Source organism: Lathamus discolor, chromosome 5 (assembly GCF_037157495.1).
Source record: "Lathamus discolor isolate bLatDis1 chromosome 5, bLatDis1.hap1, whole genome shotgun sequence".
In the NCBI taxonomy this organism is placed as follows: Eukaryota; Metazoa; Chordata; class Aves; order Psittaciformes; family Psittacidae; genus Lathamus; species Lathamus discolor.
The window spans coordinates 92,129,588-92,151,920 of NC_088888.1; the positions used below are offsets into that span (position 1 = coordinate 92,129,588).

Below are 22,333 nucleotides of genomic sequence, written 5' to 3' on the forward strand. Positions count from 1 at the left end.
TTACATGGCTACAGACATCCTCTGCTTTCAAAAGATTATCCACAGATTTTATCATACAGATTTTGGTATGGCCAAGAGACAAGTAATAGCCCTAGAATTCCTCTGCTCTTTTCCTGTGGCAGTTGTATTTTTCCTTGTGCGTAGCTATAGCTTTTGATCACAAGCCTTTCACTAGTTATAAAACAGGCTTTTAGAGAAGATCCTTTGGAAGTACTCATCAATGGTAGGACAGTTTGCAGCTTGTATCCTTGCATTACAGGGGAGTCTGTCTTTCCTGCCTGATCTTTTTCTGTCTGGATTCCATATCATTACTACACTTACTAATTTTTCACTTCAAAGAAGTGTTTCACTTTAAAGAAGGGAATATCTGTCAGGGTTTGTCCACACTTATTTACACAAACAGCGACTGAAAAAAAAAAAACAAAAAACAAAATTGACAAAACTCTTCATTATCTGAACAGACATGAAAAAGAAAGATACATAACTTGAATCTTGAAGAGTAAACTAGAAGGAAAGCATAAACAATGTTCCCTTCATTTTAAGCATGTCTGACACTCTATAGCCTTCATTTCAAAACTATTTAATCATATGCCTCACTTATAGATCTGTAACTAAGACCTAAGTAAGTGAGGTGTCTACAGTTAAGTATAATTATTTCACTCAGAATGACAAAGTTGAATTTATAAATGCTAATCTTTGGGAAGGATTTAATGAAAACTGATAAAAGGCTTAGCATCTTTTGTGTCCTTGGTTTTGTAAATTTAGTGTAATAGTAAAAATCTAGTATATAAGTACTGAATGATTTAATTTCTTATAAATAACTTGCAATATTAATACAGTATTCAGTATCTAAGTCAATGCTAGTTGCATCATAGAAATTCTCCAGCGTATTAAAATCTGTGTGTATTCTTTCATCTCTCTTTCATAGATGAAAATGGCAAATAAATGCTGTTCTCCCTCAGACCAGGTAAGACTTTCATTATGTTATTCTTTTTTTTTTTTTTTTTTTTTTTTTGCATTCTTGTCATTGCATTAAGTTGCAAAATTTGTAGAGCTTGCGAACGTGCATTTAATCAGTTTTAAAATTCTAAACCCAAGTTTTCTATGGTTTGAGGTTCTGAAATGACCTGCTTAGTTCAGTAGATTCTTACTAATCCAGAGTCATGAGTAGAATCTTTCACTTTAGACCTAAAAAAGTGGATTAGGTGGAGCCATGAAATAAATGGGAGGGGAACAATGGAGCTCACAACCAGGTCTTGGAAAGCGTAGTTTATGTTTGCATTCAGTATTGCAGCAGTGAGTCTGACAATTTAACTCTGTATTTATATCACATATGGTGCACACATACCCAAGAAGTGTATTCAAAATCCAGTCTTGTACATGTGTCATACGGTGCAGATTGCATTTGTCATGACTGTTTGTCTGGGACTTTTGAAGCTCAGCAGCGTAACAAAGTATTTCTTCTGCTCCAACTAACCAAATGTTGTGAAGACCCAGATGAATTTACTGTGCTGGAGGGTGTTCTTACTTCTTATAGCATTACAAAGTGATTTTTTTAATTTACTTTTGTAAAATACAGTAGTAGCATTTTCCAGGCTAATTCTGTAATTCTGGGAAGTAATTTGAAGCTTGTATAATAAAACTAAGTTTCACTTATATGTTCTTTCATTGCATCAATCTGGCATTGAATCCTTACCCAGAAACAAAGAACCTGATCCCTTCTGTTTTCAAAACACTGGGTTTGTATATTAATAAAGTGAAAATCAAGCAAAGTGTCTTTTACAGTGTTTTACTGCAGAAATTTATTTGAGAATTTTATTACACAGGTCAAACTGAGTAGAAAAATTCTCTTATTGGGATCAAATAAATACTTAGTATATTTTTTTGTATGTCAGGATTTCATCATCTTATTTGTAGAATGCACTTGGACATTTATAGACTCTTCTAGAAGTTATTAAAAAAAATTAACCATTGGCATTTTCTTAACACATGAAACTGTTTTCTTACATTTAGGTCAGTACTTTTTTTTAAAAAATAGACCTCAAAATCCTCTACAGACTTTAGTTTTGTGTGTACTAGATAATCAAGTTACCCATAAAATAAAAATAAATACCTGTTCTATATAAGAAGTGAGCATATCATTACTCTTTTTGCCATGACTTTTAATTATTAATTAAACTGGTATGGAAAATGTGTGATTATGAATGCCAGGAGGAAAGGTATTGAATTTGGATATTTTGCAACTCTCTAATACAAGTACTCCAGTAACTGTTCAAAGTTTATTCATATCAGTTTGAGCACACATAATGGGTTTAATTAAAAAAAGGATGACATATTTTCCCTCATTTTTAAAAAATATTGGGGACAGTCATACAATCTGTCACTAACGACCTAATTTGATTTCCTAAATAAACAGGCTAGTCTCCATAAACTGCCTAGATAGTCAGTGGAGACAATTATTCTATTTCAGAGAGTTCATATCAACACTTTAAAGATCCTTTATGGGAACCTTTTCTGTCTTGACTATACTGAGGTCCTAAGAAGAGTAGCTTCTTAATGTATCATCTAAAGTAGGTGCCTAAGGTTAGGCAGTACAAATCTACCCCACTTTTTCCATTCCAAATATGAAAAGAAAGGAAGATACAGTTAGGACCTTAATTTCAGGAGTTGAAAATTTAAGGTGGGACTGGCAACACAAAACATTGTTCTCTGCCAAAAAGTGAAAAAAATAAAGTTTATGATTAATTTGGGCAGATAAGTAAATAAAACCAGCAACCATTAAAACGCTAAAGGAGCAAATGTGAAAAAATCAGACTTTAAAATGTCCTGTGAAAATTTATTTTAAAAGCAAATAAAATGTGAATCATATATATTTATCACAAAGGAATAAAATAAAACTTTGCAATGATAACTGAAAACAGAAGAGGCCGTGATCTGCCCGAGATTAACGGAGCCTGTTAAAGTCAGTTACATAATGTTTGTACAAACCTGAATATCTCTTGTTGATGCAATTGATTTAAAATTTAAAGGAGGGATAAACTTATGAGATTGAAGGCCACTTGAAGAGCTGCCTTGAAGTAAAACTGGTAATAGATGCACATTTATTGTTGCTTTTGAGTGTGAGCTTTCCTGAAGAATCAAACAGGTCCTTAGAATTTTATTGTTGTGTTGCCTGCAGTGAGTTTTCTCCATTACCTTTGAGTCCTTTAAGAGAAATGATTCCCAGTAATGCTTAAATCCCAGACTCTCCTTGAGAATTGTTTGGGGAGTTCTGGCTATCCCAGGCTGTGCCATGCTAGTTAGTCCACGTCAAGGGCTATGGCTGTGCAGGGATTACATGTATTTTGAAGGTATTAAATAAGTACCACTGCTGAAGCTCTGGCTTCAAGCACATATATAACCTGTGGAGGTGACAAAGCACACAGCATCTACACACTAAATACTTTTAGAACATATTCTCACTCCATAAGGACAGGAGAGGATTCAGCCAGTTTGTACATTATTTTATTGAGTGTAGAAGATGTTTACAGCCACCATTCTCCAAATATTATAACTTCTAATTCTGCTTGATATATTTTATTGAGTGTAGAAGATGTTTACAGCCACCATTCTCCAAATACTATAACTTCTAATTCTGCTTGATATAATTTATTATAGTGCTCTAGAAACTTGAAGGCACTTGATTCTGTGCTATCAGTAGGCAGCTAAATTGGGGACTCAATTTTCAAAAAGAGACACACTTCAGGATTGCTCAGTATATTTTATAAAGCAGTAAATTAGGCAATTCTCTGTGCAGAAAAACTACTTGCAAGGGTTTTTATTTTGTTTCCTGGGTGGTTTTTTGTAACTGATATGATCGTTTCCTGTCCCCCACTTAAAAAAAAAATAAAAAAGTTTCTTCTCAGTAGAAATAGAAAAAATAGATTAGATTTTAGTTAAGACTATGTATATTTTTTCTTGCGATGCTGTAAAACAGTTTTTCTTGACTTCCTAGAATATCTCTTCACTTGTTTGTTTTAATTATTTGCAATGACCTCTTCACTGACCTCCAGAGGAAATCATATAGAAAGCATAATCTAGAGACAAGGGTTGTAAAAGCATAGCGTGTCATAGTACCAGGAAGGCCAAGGCACACAGATTAAAATGCAACCAGCATGGGATAGATGTGGAACAAAAAATTAAGTGCATTAACAACAAAAAGACAAAGAAAAAGGTTTGTCTCCTACTCAGCACATCAGAGGTCAGCCTTCACTAAACGTAGGTTTTGCAAATAATACTAGCAAAACCAAATAAAATCTCAAAATCTCAGATTGCCTTACAAAGGGAAGTTTTAGTGGTATGTGTGCTTTTAATACCTGGTGATATTTGAAAAACTGGTGAAAGTAATCTCATAACTATTATCAAGATAGTTCAGGGAATTTGTGTCTGCCAGGTGACATATCAAAAGGTAATTAAAGGGCAAGCATCCTGGCTGTTAATGAAAAAAGAAAGAGAAGTTTGAGAATTAGAGACAGTCAATTTGACTTCAACCTCTAGGAGGAAATTTGCAATACATAAACAAAATATTTGTATGCAGCTGCAAGATAACAAATGAATGACTGTCCTGAAGGATTTGTGAAGAATAAATAGTGACAACCAATCTAATTTCCTCCTGTGATAGTACAACACATCTTGTGGATGGGTGACAGGCGGTTGCTGCAATGTATCTTGATTCCAGTAAGATTTATGACATTTTTTGACATTACAATATTTTAAACAAGTATTATATAGATTTAGTTGTGCAGACTTTGTTGGATAAACCAATAATAGGTATAAATGATTCATTTTTGAAACTGACATATTGACTAGAACTCCTGAAAAGGTCTGTCTTGGATCCAGTTCCCTTGAATACTTCCTTTCTGGTGCATTAGCAAAAGTAAATGTACTAACTTTGCAAATATTAAATATCTGAAAATGGTTTAAAATACAGCATTACAGACAAGAATGATCTTTACATGTTGAAGAATGAGTCTGAAAAACAGGGTGAAAGCCAATTAGAGTACAGTACATGCTCAAAAATAATCAAGAGTATGTGAGAGTCTGTGAGAAATGACTGGCGAAGTTGTTACTGGAAAATACTTGAAAAGTATCTGGGGATGTAAATTCTTTTAGGAAGGTTTGGTCCATCCTCCATTGCCTTGTTAGCACTTACGGAAGCCATCCCAGATGCCCCTGTCTGCAGAAACAGTCAGGTAGAGATTGAAAACCAACAGTCATTGTTACAACTTATTATTATGGTTTATTATTGCATCAGTCTGTGATAATCAGGTACAGGGCTGATCAACAGAGACCAAAAAAAAAAAAAACCCATTCATATGGTTTACCTTATATTCCTTTTTTCTCCCTTTTTCCCCCTCCCAAATAAGGAACCCACACACATTTTACTCCTTCACCATTGGCCTGTCTATTTTCTGATTTTTACATGCTGCTTTGGTTATTTTAGCTTTAGTCTGTGATACTGCCACCACTCCCTGTAAGTCAGCATCCCTGTTTCATTATCATTTGACATTTTTCACCCATTTTCAATTTGTTTTCATATATTTCATCTGATAGCTTATCCCCTTACTGTTTTATTGGTATAGCTGCAGGCTTGAGATAGCCAGCCAACTTCTCCCTTTGCTTTGTATGCAATGTCCAGCAGTCTCTCACATAGTTACCTTGTCAGTTAAATGTCAGGCCAAAGCTGGCTATTTACCTGCATGCTGTAACAACTATGCCTCTTCTGTGGCCATTGAGAAAGAGGCAAGCATCACAGGCTATACATGAGTTACTGCAAGACATGCAAAGTGTTCCTTTTGCTGTAAGGCCTTGGCAGGAGTACTGCATTTGATTTTGTGCACTATGTTTCCAAATACTGACCAGAGGTTTTCCATGGCCTCTGTGGACAGGTTGAAAGAGAGGGACATATGAAAGTATTCAGAAATGGTAACTGTGCTCAGAGTAAAACATATGAAAAGAAGCAAGGAATGCCACCACACAAGCTACATATTTTTGTTCATGGATCATGGATTTTTGCTCCAGCTATGAACTGTATAAGCTTTTTTTGCTCTTCCGGTCTAAAGCTAAAATCATTTTGAGTATTTAATGGATTGGGCAAAACCAGTCCTAAATTTTGGCTAAAGTAAGAGCTATTCATGTTTGACATGAGGACTAAAGTGCTAGAATAGATTGTTGGGAGAGATTATGAGGTCCCCATTACTAGAGATCCTTCGAACATTAAGGAAGCATTTTTTAGAAATAAAATAGGTATCATGGGTACTGCATTTTGGAGGGGATAATATACTAAATTTCTCGGAAGCCTATTTTCTCCTCTGTTTTTGTTGATTATGTAATCCTAATTCTAATTAAGGAGCTTTTCTAATATGGAGGGTTTCCCCACTGTTCTTCATAGCAGGACTGCCGCTGCAGCTATGCCATACACATTTGCTTGCCTTCATCCTGCAGAATTAAAGAAATCATGGACATGCTCTTGTAAGATCTTTTTGTGTGTGTGTGTTTTATTTTTATTAAAAAAAAAAAGATTGAAATGTTTTGAAAATATATATCACATAGCAATAAAGGTACTTTCTCCTAGTTATTAGTCTGGAAAAGTTAGATTCTTGCAGACTATAATTTTACAACTTACACCTGCAGAAAGACAGCATGACTAAATTTCATTAAACTTGAAGACCACATAGAATCATAGAATCAGCTAGGTTGGAAAAGACCTCTAACATCAAGTCCAGCCATTAACCCAGGACTGCCAAGACCACCACTAAATCATATCACCGAGGGCCTCATCTACACAGTTTTTGAAAACTTCCAGGGGCTGTGATTCCACCACTTCCCTGTGCATCCTGTTCCAATGACTGATCATCCTCTCTGTGAAGAAATTTTTCCTAATATCCAATCTAAACCTCCCCTGGCACAGCATAAGGCCAATTCAAGGTACAGCCTCACCAGTGCCCAGTACAGGGGGAATGATCTCTTCTCTGGCCCTGCTGGCTGCACTATTACTGTTACAGGCCAGGATGCTGTTGGCCTTCTTGGCTGCCTGTGTGCAAGCTGGCTTATGTTCAGCCATCCGTCAGCACCCCCAGGTCTCTTTCCACCAAGCAGCTTTCCAGGAACTCTTCCCCAAACCTGTAGCACTGTATGGGATTGTTGTGGCCCAAATGCAGTGTAAAGATAGAACTGAGGCCTTCCTTGGTAATTGTTTTAACTTCATTTATACAGGAAGGAGGTCAATTATGCAATTCCTAGTGAAATTCTCTTGGTCTGCTTCAGAGATTTTTATCTGATATTCCACTTCTACTGAAAAAGCTTACTTTAACAGAAGTACCACTTTAAAGCACTTAACTTTTTAACCTCTACTCAGTTAGCTAATATGTGGTGCCTCTGTAACGTAAATACCTATTACTACTATGTTGATTTTAAAGACAAGCAAACTGAAAAAAAAAACTGAGTCAAGAGATTTGCCAAACTCAACAAAATAAATCTATAAATAATAGAATTCTGAAAACTATGGTTACATTTCTGAACATATCTATCTCATGAAGTCTCGCAATGCTTATAAGATAGATACATTGACAGTATGTTTGTTCATGGTATTCGCACTGTTTCTGTGTTAATGAAATATTTGTATCAGATTTCTACTTAAAGTTTAAATACTTCAAAACACTGGATTTTATAAACTTTACAAAACGTGTCAGATAAAGGAAACCTACTCCTATTTAAAGTAAAAATGTTGAAATAGTGTATTTAAGAGGGGTTTCATACCCTAATATGTTTACCAGTCATATTGTCAGCTAGGTCTGCAGTGTCTCTGGCAGTGAGCGGCACGAGGCAATTCTATCTTTGGTGAAAACTCATGGTCTCTAGTTAAACTTTTTTCCTGAGCTTCCCTTAGCTCTTAGAATATTTAAAAATAAATAAAGAAAGAAAGAAAAGAAAACCCAACAATTCTTCTTTATTCTCCTTTTCTTTGTATATTTCTGCCTTGTGGATTGTGAAAAATATTTTAGTGTATGTAATTTTCTGCACAGGTATCTACTTTTCACAGCTTTTAAAACCCATTTCTTTCCCATTCATTATTGCTAAACTGTGATTTCACAGGATTACTATGAGATCAGTCCTTCTTCAGGATTACTCTCCAACTAAAATTATGTTAACACATTTTTAAGCAGAATTATCATTTTATTGATTAACATGTACATGGAAACTGATATTGAAGTTTCAGACTGAGTTTTCTTTTTTGAGAACTCTTTTGCCACAGCCGTAGCTATAGTTTGAAGGGTTTCTTTTTTTAGTTTCCCAAACTGCAGAAGAAACAATTCTGGTCTTTATTTGGTGAAGAGAATGGGTTGTTAGGTATATTTTATTGTTGTTGTAATATAATTATGTTGTAATATTGCTAAAAAAAAAAAGTAGACATGTAAGACAAATGAAGGACCTGAGTTTTCCACTTTTATTTAGTTTGTTTAGTTCCTGCTGCATGAAGAGTGCTGCTGATTTGCTACAATGTAAGACTGCATAACCAGTAAGACATCTTACTGGTACCTGTCTTCCAGAGTGAGTTTTGTGTCTTGAATCCTAACTTGAACAAGAAGGCTATAATGAGAAAAAATGAGTGATATTTTTCCCAGCCTCCTTGTTAAAACAAGCAAGGAAAGATAAGAAACAATTATACCCAACCGAAAAGACTCATAATCCAAATCTTGCACAGGCAGCCAATTCCTGTGATGGTACACAAATTCAATACATACCTGTCTTTATAGTTCCCCTGTGGTTAGTTGTGCTCTTTGTGGTGTTCAAACTGTGCCCAGCTTGGACTTATAGATTTCATTGTTGAGCCAAAGAACATAAAATGCTTGTGTCACAATTTCTACATTCCTCTGTATTTTCATCTCTAAACCATTGTGTCTTGGATAGTAGTAATTTGGAAATAGCTGAATGCAGTTGGTGTACAATGGAAACCATTAATGTGATGCATCAAAACTTCTAGTACTGCAAATTTGGGGAGGTTTGTTTTGTTTGATTTTATTGTTTGGGGTTTTTTTAGTAAATCATTCTGTATGTGAAAGGACTGCTCTTTTTTTCCTCCAGTATCTGTACTTTTGAAAACATGCAATCCAACACTTGTGTTGGAAATGATGAAAAAGCTACCTCAAGATGTACTTCTCTTTGCTTTCTTAATTTTGTTTTATTCCATTGTGCTTCGTAGTATGACACTGTTAGCTTGCAGGCCAATCTGGCATCTGTTGTAGATTCTTATCCCACTTCAGTTACTTAAATGTACCCATCTGTTCTGTGTCATACATCAGACATCTACTTGACTTTCTTTCTTCATTTCCCTCTGGAGTGTTTTGCATCATTTACTTTTCAAAACTATTTAACTAAAAGTACTATATACAAAATGTACTGACTGCTTTATTAAGTGTAACACATTTACAGTCATCGTGGCATCTACATGCTTTATTGCTGTAGCAAAACAATAAGTACAAATAAGAACTTTCATTTATCTGCTATGATTAGATTACATTTTGTTAGTGATTTGTCTAATCTCTCCATAATGAACTCCATAGCTCATTTTGTTCCTACAGGAACTTTTGGAAAATGTATTAAAACATATTAGAAAATGACATAACTATAATATATGGGTAATTTTCCAGATGTATGTGTAATTTTCCACAGAGTTTTAAATAACAATCTCAAATTGATTATGCATTATAGGAATAAAGTGAAGTTATAAAGTGAAGTTATTATAGGAATAAGGTGAAGGCAGTGCTAAGAATGGGACAGTCTGTAGTGTTACGCCTTCTGAGCACTCCTTAAATTTCTAATGGCAGGTTTCAGTCCAAATAACAGAACAGGTTTTATCCCGGCACTAATGTTCACACCCATGTACTGAAACACAATTAAAATCTCAGTAGCCTACTTATGAACCACAAGCAGCTTTTTATTAAGTGCCAACAGTCGGTTGCTTTTGTTGTATATATACTTTTGTTGAAGTGAATAATTATTCTTTCTCCATTTCTGTGGTCTTAATGGCCATTAAATAAACCAGTCAATAAGAAAGATGTGCGGAAAGAAAGTTAAAAAAATACCAGATTTTTCTAATATCTCTATAAAAAGATGCATACTTTTATTACTTTTTTCAATATTTGCATAAGTTAATGAAGTGCTTCCATTTTCCTTCTTTACTTTTTTAAGGACTTTATATCTTTATAGGCAAGTATACATTGGGAATCCTCTTTTCTGTGGATCTTTTTTCCCCTCCCAAATATTTTTTCATCGATTCTCCCCTCTTTATATACTTGTATACTGTTCTTCCTTTTGTTGTTTTCATTTTAGTTTCATATTTTCTCCTGTTTATTTTTTATCTTACTGGATTGATTTCTTTCTCCTGCTAAATGTTTTGCAATGTCTGTTCCTCCTCCTCTTTCATATTCATTAGTAACTTACCTTTTAGCTTGCCATCCTGTTATCCCCAAGCTATGCAAATGACAGTAATGCAGCTCTATGTCCAGTGAGCTCATACTTATCTTCCAGTAGCTATCCCTCTTCAGCAAGCTAGCCTGACTGTTGCTTCTTTCCCAAGAAAGTATCAGATTCAGTCTTTTATATCTGATGGAACAATCATATTCCATATTCTTTCCCTTCCTTTTCTCCTCAATATACAAAAATTCTAAAACAAATGAACAAAAGAAACCTTGCCTGTCTTCTGGTTGTACTGTATTTCTCTAGATGTATGTAACTACTGAGAGTTCAATCATTACTCCACAGAGATACTCTCCAAATCTCAAGATGCTCTACAAATGTGCTACTTGCTGAATTTTTTCACATCTTTATTAAAAAAACAAACAATTGAACAAGTTCATGCAGACATTCATTTTATAGGTGCCTTAGGAAGTACGTAAAATGCTGCAACATTTTGTTTGCTAGCACATTCGTTTCTTAGGTGTTTCATGGTGCTAACAGAGAAACCATAATCTTGGGACTTTTGGAGGGTTTTTACTGTTTTGAGGTGGGGTTTGTTTTGTTTCATTGGGGTTTTTGTTTGATTTTAATGACATTGAGCTATGTACTAGGTAATTTTTCCATGTAAGTGTTTGTTTCCTTTTGTAAGATATAAATCAGCAGATCAGTTTTTCTTATTTCTACTGTTAGGTATGTAATTTTTTTTCATGTTCCACAAATTATACTGATAATACAAAGCTAAGTAATAAAGAAAATAAAAATTGGAAGACTTTTACTCAGTTTCTGATATATCTTGGGAGCTATAATCAGATTAAAAAAAAAAAAAAGCAGGTCCTTTTATATTTTTAAAGGTTCTAAAACTTTTTGCTTTGGTAGTTTAATTTTTTTTTTTTTTTTTTTTTTCCTGATTGAAGCTCTTTTTTCCTGGAATTGAATTTTTTGTTAGTCATTTCAGTCAAGCAGAGTAATATTCAGATCCATATATTCAAATTGTTACTGAAGTATTACCATTTGTTTTTTTGTAGTCTTTATTTAGTAGAATAAATAGGTGACCTTAGTACAATCCATATATATTAAGAGTGATACCACAATGTTCTAATAATTCAGTGAGTAGAAAAGCCACTCCTCCAAAATCTAGTTTAGTGAATACAGTTTTGTGTCATTCCTTGTTTGTTGTTTTTTTTTTTGTCTGAGGTTGAAAGAGATTTCAGCATACAGAACAGCTTGACATTGAGTTTATGGCTGTTAATAACTATAAAAAACTGTTTCTTTGTGTGGAGAAGCACATATTTCAAACCAAGTCTCTTGATTCTGATCTAACACAGGTAGACTGGTCACAGTATGATATGGCTGCAATAAAACCAGTAATAATACAGCTCCATTTCAGTAAAACACTTAGAACAGATGCCAAAAACAAAGTCTGCAGCTAATTAGAAAATGCAGTCTCGTGTTTGTAGCTAAATACATACTCAAGAAAATTACCCAGAAGATTAAGTACTACATTAAATTGATGTTATAAATTTGGCACTCCTATCACATCTTGCAGCCATAGATAAGAATACAACAATGATAGGGCCTTCACATGAATTACAACCTATGGATTCTGTCAACTAGATAAATCAAGTTTTTCCTGTTGATCACAGGAAATCACATGTATTTTGGAATTACAGTTTTCTAGTACCATCCTGCTCTGAGGATCAGCTAGGAACTTTATGTTTTCCTTCTTTCAGTATATTAAATGAACATCTTTGCTTTGCAACAATATATATAGTTATATTTCTCAGAATGTGTCATGTTTGCTTTAATATATGATATTTAACAACCTAGGCAAGCTGCAGAATTTATCTGTGACATAGTTTTGCCACTTGACATGGTGATAATTCCATAGTTATTTGTTGGGTGCTGCTGTAAGAATAAATGGTGATGATAATGTTGATGAATGAAGAACATAATAGAGCCATATCCTTTGCTTATTCATTTATCAATTTAATCAGTAAGCTAGGATTTTAACAAAGATTTTAATGCTGTTACATTTGCAAGTCAGCAGTCATGATTTTATGAATGTACAGGAAAATATTGTGCTGTTTGTGCCCTGTGATTTGGACATTATTCTTTTTGTCTGCATTATTGGGTATTATATTACCACACTGATAATATGGAATACAGTTTGTAGTAGATTATCAATACTATAGTATATTTGTTAAAGTAATGAAATATCTAAACATCTTGTTTCTAAACCTCTACTGTAGAAACAATGTTTTAATGAGACTTATTAAATTTGCAGAATAGCAATTAGAGAACTGGAAGGGCTGCTGTATTTATTGTGCTGTTTCTTAGATCTAGTTAAAACGTTAATGCTAGACCTCAGTAGAAGACTATAGAGGATGACTATCTAGCTAATTATTAATTATTTATTTCTTGATAAACTGCTCAGTGGGAGACAGAATAGATACATTAAATAACAAAATTAGAAAACAACATGCGAGATTTTCAGGACAGATGAGTATTTCATGCTTATTTATCTGTATGCATCTATACTATGAGCTGCCCCCTGTCCATACTTGCCATCTCTGTGGTCTGTTGCTAAAATAACAACAGGCATACACACTGAGCTTTCAATAAAAAAACGTTCCTGAGACCATCACATTTTCCCCGAATTTTACCCATAGGACAAATGATGATATTTTCATGCATTTTAATGTATGCCTTCTTCAGGCTGTTTCCACTGACTTCCACCAAAGCTCTCTGGGCTCAGTATATTCATAAGTGCTATGATATTTCTTCTCCTGTGTAAGTCAGTATTTTCCATAAGTGTAGCCTTAATTGAAAACAAGCAAGCTTAACAATATACAACAATAGTTGTATATTCAGATTGGTTTATCAGTATAGATTCAAGTACCTGTTTCAAGGGTAATATGTTTGTATTAATATTTGCAAAATGAAGCCTAAAATGTTTTTGTTTGTTATTTTTAGTGAGTAACAACATCAATTATATTTCATTTTTTTATTATTATTTTTCAGATTTACCTCAGAGGGGAAGAATGCAGTTTTATTTCTTTATTTTATTTTTCTTTAATTTACCTGAAATATAAAGGCGTGCATTGTAATACTGTCAGAGAAAAATTATGTAACAATTGAATTTGACATCTAATTCTACGAGAACACATAGTGGCAAACATGAGCCTACAGACAGCTGTTTATTTCTTCAGATGTACTTCTTTAGAGGTGCATATAAAAGAAATTTCAATGTATCCAAGTTTTGACTGTGCTATAGATAATGTAGGAACATGTTTTTTATAAACTGCTGACTGAAATATTTCAGTACATCTGTTTTGCTGGCTCAAGTGGAAGTCTGCTGAGACATACACAGGTAGCTTTTACAATGATAATTATTTCAGACAAGATTCAGACAATCTGTACTTGTAAAGTCTCTTCAAGGAATTCTGACAGACTGGTGTGTTACCATGTACTTCAAGACTATAGAAGTGGTGGGAAGACAAATGTGAAGAGGTGGATGATACATCCTTTTGTAATATGACCACTCTTCTTTGTGGAAAGAATTGACCTATTCAGATATATCTTATGCTCCAATGAAAAATAGAGCTTTAATTTTCAGTTATTTTCTTTTACAGGTCATACATATGGGATGGGTAAATGAGAGACTTGAAGGAATTGATTCATCTCAACTCTACAAATTTAAGTTTCTAGCACTGAAGGGTTCATCCTTCTATATTTTCAGCACTCCACCGGTAAAAAAAACCTGTGTTTTTGTGACAGTTTCATTATAAATGGAAACCTGTTTGTTATGCCTGGGTTTGTTTTTCATTACGAAGTGAGGTTGTCAGCCGAGTTTTCAGAAATTAAAGCCATAGATGTCACTGTATTTCAATAAGCTTTAGATATTTAACCTCGTCCAAGGTCCTCTGAAAGTCCTACTGTACCTGGATAGTTCAAAGAATTTCCAACAGGGAGTACGTGTTTCAATTTTTATAGATGTCAGGTTCAGATTTTTCTCTGGTTTGTTAGGCCCAATATTTCTTGCCTTATTTATTCTAAGGTATTTCATAGATGTGATGATTTGGTAGTTACTCTTTTAAAGAGAAGATCCATCATGAAGTACACAATCCAAACTATTGGTAGATACTTGTGGACTTTGCACACAGGCAAGGGATTGAACTGTTTCAGAGAATCCAATTGTAAGTGTACAGTTCGAACAGATGACATCAACTTGCTTTGATAATTTACATAGCTAGTAATGAGAATTCTGTCTTAGAGCAGATGACTTAACTAACACTTCTCAAAAAAAAAAAAAAAACACCCTAAACCCTAACAAACATTAATTTAAAAGAATAAAACAGAAAGAATCTGTAGAATTCAAAACTCTGAAAAAGTGACCCATACTTACCACATGGTATTGTTTTATCCCTATGTTCTTTTTTTTTTTCCCAGGGAGCCTTTGCTTTAAACAAATAAAAAAAAAAATAAATAAAAGTGGAATTAGAATGTTCTAATTTCCAGTATACAGCTTCTTGCCAGTTGTGCTCAGTCTCCATCTCTTCAGCTGTTCAAAAGGACTTGATCCTTTCCTTATGCACCATCAGCAATACCTTTTTCAATCCTTTTTTATGAACCAAAAAGAAAAGCAATCAGTAACATTTTCTTTTTCTTTAAATTTAAATTCTAAATCCAATGATTCCTATTAAGTTCAAGCATTTTTAAGTAGCCAATAGTATTCTTTTTAAAATGAGACAACAGTTTTAGGAAAAGGATGGAGTTTTGCCCCTCTAAAAATTGTTTGTAAGTCAAGGAACTAAGCTTTGATTCAATTATTTCAATCCAATTAAAATGCAATAACAATAAAAAAAATATTAAACAAATGAATAGAAAACCACATGAATGCTTTTCCTTTATAAATTTTAATTCTTGTTTTCAGACCTTTTTTTGAAAATACACAATAAAGAAACATTTTTGGTATAATTAAAACTAGCCATCTACACAGTACTAATTTGGGATAAACAACTTCCTGTGTATCATATTCAGCACTCTTAAGAACAGACAAGTGAGGATGAATGGTAGTATTCATACCACGTTACTTGTCAGTATCTACTACACTCTATTGTATTTCTGTTCAATATTTTTGTGAAAACAGTGGCTTTTCAAAAAAATGAACAGAGGTGACTGCTTCTTTCAATGTTTTATGCCATCCCAGCACTCAGATACACCAGTAAGTGTGGCAGAGCCTATAAAACATAAAACCTGTTGACAGTTTTCTTTCTATTTATAGGAAACAAAACAAAACAGGAAATTGGCAGTTTCCAACAACCACCCACCTGGAGAATTCAAACCTGGGTCTAAAAAGCTGATTATCAGTGTCCTGAGGGGACCTCCAACCCTGCCTGTCCCTGACCTCTTTATATGGGGCTCCCTGACCCTTCCCACAACCCAGGAACCTCACTGCAGCCCCTCCCTGCCCCAGCAACGCAGCAATACCAGTCTCCAGCTCCCCACAGTCCTGTCATGCCCAGCCACAGGCTCCAATATTCTGGGCCCACATCCAGACCCAGCCTCAGCCCATCACTGTCCATGGGGAGGTGCCTGGTGCCCAGAGAGAGCTGCGCTCAGTCCCTATAGCTGCCCTGCTCCTAGGTGGGGCGGGTACTGGGCATGGCTGGCATGGAGGTAACTTTCTTCACAGCAGCCCATATGGCAGTCAGTTTTTTGGCTGATGCTGAGCAGTACTTGCAGAGCACTCCTCTGTCACACTGCTCACCCAGTGAGTAGGGTGAGAGTGGGCAAGGGGTTGGGAGAGGACACAGCCAGGACAGCAGACCCAAATAGACCAAAAGGGATATTATGCTTCATAAACCATCATGCTCAGCAAGAAAAACAGGGATTTGGTCTTCAAAAGTAGCCATTGCTTGGAGACTGGCTGGGCATCAGTTTGCTTAGGGCAGCCAAGGTATTTACAAACTTGATTGCTCTATCACAGAAAGACAGATGTTTCCACTTGCTTAATCTTTAGAAGATTAGAGTTTAACATGTTTTATTTCAGAGATGTTTCTAGGAAGTTACTGCTACTTGTATATGGAATCAGTGTAGTGTAACAGTGTATCAATATAGTGGGCACAGAGTAGATGACTTACAGTTATCTTTAGTTGTAATGACCTTATGCGTAACTTTGCAACTGCTTGTAAAGAATCTGGTACTATTTCTACTTTTTTTCTACGTCATTGCGTGTAAAAGATTATATGAATGTAAATACAGCTGCTAACTTTCGTTAAGAATGGAAAGCTTAGTTAGCCGTGGGCAAAAATTAAAAAAATTGTGGAAAAAATGTGGATATTATAATATGAAAGAAATTACTATGGAAAATACTACTCTATTTATACTCCATTTCAACAATATCTCAGATGGTGTTTCCAAAAATGTAGAAGCTTCACTATAAAAGTAAATATCAAGAATTATGTGATTGAGAATGGTCTTTCTGCATCCCTGAAGTGGCTTATCTGACTGTATTTAAGAAATTCACAGATTTCCTTTACAGATTGGTGTATTAGAATTATGACACATTTCTCAAAACTTCAGATGTGAAAAACAGCTGAATGAATAGAAATTATTATTGTGTCAATGTTAATATACAAGCAGTATTTTATTACGTCCTAAAAGCATCTGATACATTTCTGTCAATTTTCAGATCTTGAAAAGGTTCTGGATTCACATTCTAGAAGAAATTGGGGAGACAGTATTCAAAACTGTCATCCAAAATGAAACTACTTTTTTATGTCATTGAAAATTTCCAGAAAAATGCAATGTTTTGCTTTTATGGAATACAGGCTATATATAGGGGAGGTTTGTACTGGTTCATTTTTATGTCTTCCACGTAGTGCACTGTGGCTTTTACAATCAAGTCTTCAAAGTAGCCATATCTTTGGATCTGTTGTGTTATCCCTAATTACAAAACTATCTTTTTCAACATGATTAAATAAATAGCACTGAAGTGGTTTACGTGAAGGCAGCTAGGCAGTCACTCCATGTGGTGCTTACAGTTTTAAGAAAAGGAAGAAATACAAGAATTATGTGAAAGTAACAACCGTAGTTCCGCCTGTAAAAACACTACAGAGAAGAAAGCTTGTATAATGTAATTAACACATGAGCAGTGCTTTGAATGTTAGAGCGCACTGGTATGTAAGTTCTCAGTATTTGTAATTGCATACATTACAATGTCAATGTAACATATTAGGAAAGATGTAGCAATGACTTGGAGAGTGTAGACTTGACCGTGAATACTTTTGGTGAACTTCCTAACTCTACACACAATTCTTCATTTAAATTTGTTCACATATTTACTAGGATGCAACTGCCTTTAGTGTGTGTTTTGTACCATCAAGTTTAATTTGGTTTGGAAAACTTTAGGCTTCTTACACTGCTTTATCATGGTTCATCTCAAGAATATTTCTTAATTTTTTTTTTCCTTTTCAATATCTTTTAGGTTTTTTGTTTTGTTTTGTTTTCTTCTAAATTATACTTGGCTCGTTTGTTTTCTATTGAAGAGTGGAGAGACCAGTGAAATTAACTGCACCTGAATTAAAGCTATTTAATCTTTTGCCTAAACCTTTTTAGTACTTCTAGGTGGGTCAGATGTTTCAGTTTAATTGTCAGATAATGCAGCATTCTCTGTATTTCAGTAATAAGTACTACAGCCATTTTGATCTTTTTTCTTTTCCCCCTAAGTTTTACTCTTTAAATGTATTCTATTTTATTTGTATATATATACTGGGGGACACTGGAGTACATATACAGATTCAGTGTTCACAGAAACTCCAACATATTAGTTCCCTTTGACTTTAAGGAGTTTGGCAGTATGATTCACTTTTACATGTACCCCATATTTATGTCTCGTGTTTAGTCAATCCTTCAGTGCTGATACCTGAATAGGCATGGAAGTCTTTTATACCTGTATTATAATTTCAGAATTCTCTTCTAGGAAGGAACTTTTTCAGTTCTTTATTTACTATATGTATGTGCCAAAAAGAATTTAACTTTATTGTTTTCTCTATTCTAAATGATGACTTTATAAAAAAAAATCAATGATTAACAGACATTTAAAGCTAAATATATTTGAGATTACTTGGACTAACTGGGTAAAACTAGATGTTAAAAGTTTGTTTATTCTCAGAAATCTAATGTAATGCCAGTTTTTAAAATATTAAGAACTTACAGAAACTCATGCTGAAGTAAAAAGTACTGCAATATTTGGCACTTTTGTAACTCTACATACTTACTTCAGTCTCGCACTATGGACTTAAAGTTGTAACTTTCAGTTCCTGTTTTTCTGTCTTTGTTCCTTTTTATTATCTTTGTGATCAGCTCACTGTTATCTGTGAGTTTACGAATATGTTATTTTGGAGGTTTTGTGAGAGGAATAATATATCCAAATATCTACAAATCCAAGTGTTCAATATATCACACAATGCATTGTGTTAAGTAAGCAATTGGTCTTCCAATAAAAACATAAAATCATAGAATCATAGAATGATTAGGATTGGAAAAGACCTTAAGATCACCTAGTTCTAAACCCCCTGCTGTGGGCCTCTTACTAGGCCTTGTAGCCCAAAACTCTGTCCAGCCTGGCCTTGAACACTGCCAGGAATGGAGCATTTACTTCTTTGGGCAACCCATTCCAGTGTCTCACCACTCTCACAGTAAAGAACTTCTTCCTTATATCTAACCTGAACTTCCCCTGTACAAGTGTGAACCCATTGCCCCCCTGTCCTATTACTTCAGTCCCTGATGAAAAGTCCCTCTCCGAGATCCTCGCAAGCCCCCATCAGATACTGGAAAGCTGCTATGAAGTCTGCAAGCAGCTTTCTCTTCTCCAGGCTGAACAGCCCCAACTTTCTCAGCCTGTCTTTATATGGGGAGGTGCTTGAGCCGCCTGATCATCCTCTTGGCCCTCCTCTGCACTTGATCAAACAGCTCCCTCTTAAGCTGGGGACATCAGAACTGCACAAAATATTCCAAGTGGGGTCTCACAAGAGCAGAGTAGAGGGGCAGGATCACCTCCTTCGACCTGCTGGTCACGCTTCTTGTGATGCAGCCCAGGATACGGTTGGCTTTCTGGGTTGCGAGTGCACACTGAAGCCGGCTCATGTTCATTTTCTTATTGACCAATATACCAGGGCTGCTCTGAATCTCTTCTCCAACCAACCTGTAGTTCTGCCTAGGATTGCCCCAACGCAGGTGTAGGACCTTGCACTTGGCATAGTAAAACTTCATGAGGTTGGTATCGGCCCACCTCTCAAGCGTTTTGAGGTCCCTCTGGATGGCATCCCTTCCCTCCAGCATATCAACCGAACCACACAGCTTGGTGTCATCAGCAAACTTGCTGAGGGTGCGCTCAATCCCACTGTCCATGTCACTGACAAAGATGTTGAACAGGATCAGTCCCAACACTGATCCCTGAGGGACACCACTCGTTACTCATCTCCAATTGAACATTGAGCTGTTGATGCATGCGGCCATCCAGCTAATTCTTTATCCACTGGCTGGTCCACCTATCAAATTTATAACAATACCATTCAGCTACTATTGGTCACAATTTCATATATTAGATGAACAAGAGTTAAAGTGGAAGCTCAGTGAATGCTAATTGGTACTTCCATGAATTTTGACATTATTTTTTATGCTCTTTCAAGACTAAACTGGTATGAGTGAAAGTGTGTCTTATTAAGTGATACATTTTTAATATTTTTGAAAACATTTTGTCAAATGCTTTACTAAAAATAATTACCTTGTTATGCTAAAATAATCCCAAGAAATTGCAATGTATGGAATAACTACATTCCAAGTGGAAATAATGAGAAAAACTTATTGCTTAAGAAACATATTTCAGTATCTTATTTACCTTAGTTACTTATCATTACCCAGTCATTAAATGCACGAAGATGGAGAAGCCTGAAATAAACTGAAACATCCTTTAAAGCAAGTGAAGGATATTGCACTTTTGTGAGCTTTTCAGACTCTTTCAATTTTTTGTTGTTGACTAGAAGTATATAATCATTTGTGGTTTTTTTTTAAATGCAATCTATAACAATGACATTTTAAACTTTGATATACTATGATAGTTCTGAGAAAACTATAAATAATGTCAGCTGTCACACTGGATTCTAGTATCCCTTTGTAGTATGTTTGTTTCCCCTCCTTAAAATCCCTCTCAACATGTAATTCGTGTTCTCCTGATGACCTTGCACACTATGATATTCAGACTGTTTCACTCTTGGTTATAAGTAAAGTAGCCTTTCCCTGACATATTCAGTAAAAGAATATCTTCTTTTATATAGGTAACTGCTGACAGCTATCAGCATCAATAGCTGTCTTCGTTGAAAAAGTCATAAGAGGTTACAGAGAACCTTAAGGATTAAAGAGACGCACAGGATAATGGGGAGAACGCTGAAGTCAGAGTGAATTTAATGGCACAGCAGTGTCACCGTTGTCTGTGGTAGCAGCATTAGTAGTAGCAAGGAACCCCAATGGTTTAAATTAATCTTCAGGAGTCAAAACAAAGGATATGAGCAAATGAAAGTTCAGTCATGTCTCAACAGCTTTTAGGTTATAGTCTGCATCATTAAATTCAGTCTCATAAACAGCAGATTAAGTCAGTGCTTATTCTTTTATATCTTGTCTAACCACTGATAGGCATGAAGGATTCTCCTGCTTTTAACTGAGATAGATTGAAATGAATTTTTCCCTTTGAGAAATTCAAGACCAAATAATGAACTAGCCACCATTCTAGGCTATAAATCTCATTTTGCAGTGAGCATGAAGATGCCTTTCGAGGACCAAAAGTAATGGGCCAAAGCCTGTATTATTTAATCTTTTCAAAACACTTATCAAACTGAAAAATATTTCCCTGTAAATAAAATTAAGCAAAAACCTGCAGTATTTGCTGTATGTGAGCATGATTAAATGTACAGTATTTCTTTATGAAACAGCTTTATAATTCCTCAGTTTTAATTGTTTCTAAACGTCTTATTTCTTACTTGTAGCAAAACTTACAAAACAGAACTCAGATAAAATACTTAATTGACCTTCCTAGAGGGAAAAAAGTAACAGAAATCTAAAAATTAGAAATCTGTGACTGAAAACTGATGCATTTGATGAAGTGATGGGAGAAAAAGTACAGTATCTAAAATTGTTTTAATTTTCTAAAACAGCTAACATTAGATTTAAATTTTATGAAGTTCCTTTAAAATGGTACTTAGGGCTTTTTAAATTAACAATATGTAATGTTTCAAGCTTTAATTTATGATAAGAAATTGCTCATAATAAAACAGAAAGTACATAACATGGTTTTACATATTCCATCACATGCATTGTATTCAAGAGATGTCATTTGATTGTTAAAATATAAGAACTGTCATAAGGAGAACCCTACGAGTCTGTTTATATCCTGAAAAGATGTTGTGATAGAATTTGCTTTTCCAGAGGTCTTCAGTCCCATTTGTTATAGGTGATTCATCTCAAATAAATTTAGTCATCTCAAAGATAAAGATCAAATCTAAAGTTAGAGACTAACTGGGAGAAACGGCTACCTTTTTTGTTGTGGGGTTTTTTTTTATTCTTTCCCAATATGTTGACATTAAGATTAGTTTATCAAGAATTTGGTTAGGCTGTTAAGATTAGACACTGTTGATGTCTAAATTTAGGTGGGATAGTTTCCTCATGGAGAAGAAAGAATTCAGGTAAATTCTGAAACACTACTTTAAAACACATAGCTGTGAGATCTACTCAATAATAATGTTAATTAGTTTCAGTTGCAGTGGACATAACAGCATGT

The 22,333-nt window shown here is 34.8% G+C and overlaps 1 protein-coding gene across 7 annotated transcripts in view; it reads left to right on the plus strand.

Moving 5' to 3' along the window:
* The window catches only part of SNTG2 (syntrophin gamma 2), a 268,538-nt gene that overhangs the window by 207,299 nt on the left and 38,906 nt on the right, over window positions 1–22,333 (plus strand). For all 7 annotated transcript variants that reach the window (XM_065679173.1, XM_065679175.1, XM_065679174.1 and 4 more), the window contains 2 exons: window positions 929–967; window positions 14,130–14,246. In XM_065679173.1, coding sequence (XP_065535245.1) covers window positions 929–967; window positions 14,130–14,246 — 156 coding nt within the window. The remainder of the gene's footprint in view (window positions 1–928; window positions 968–14,129; window positions 14,247–22,333) is intronic.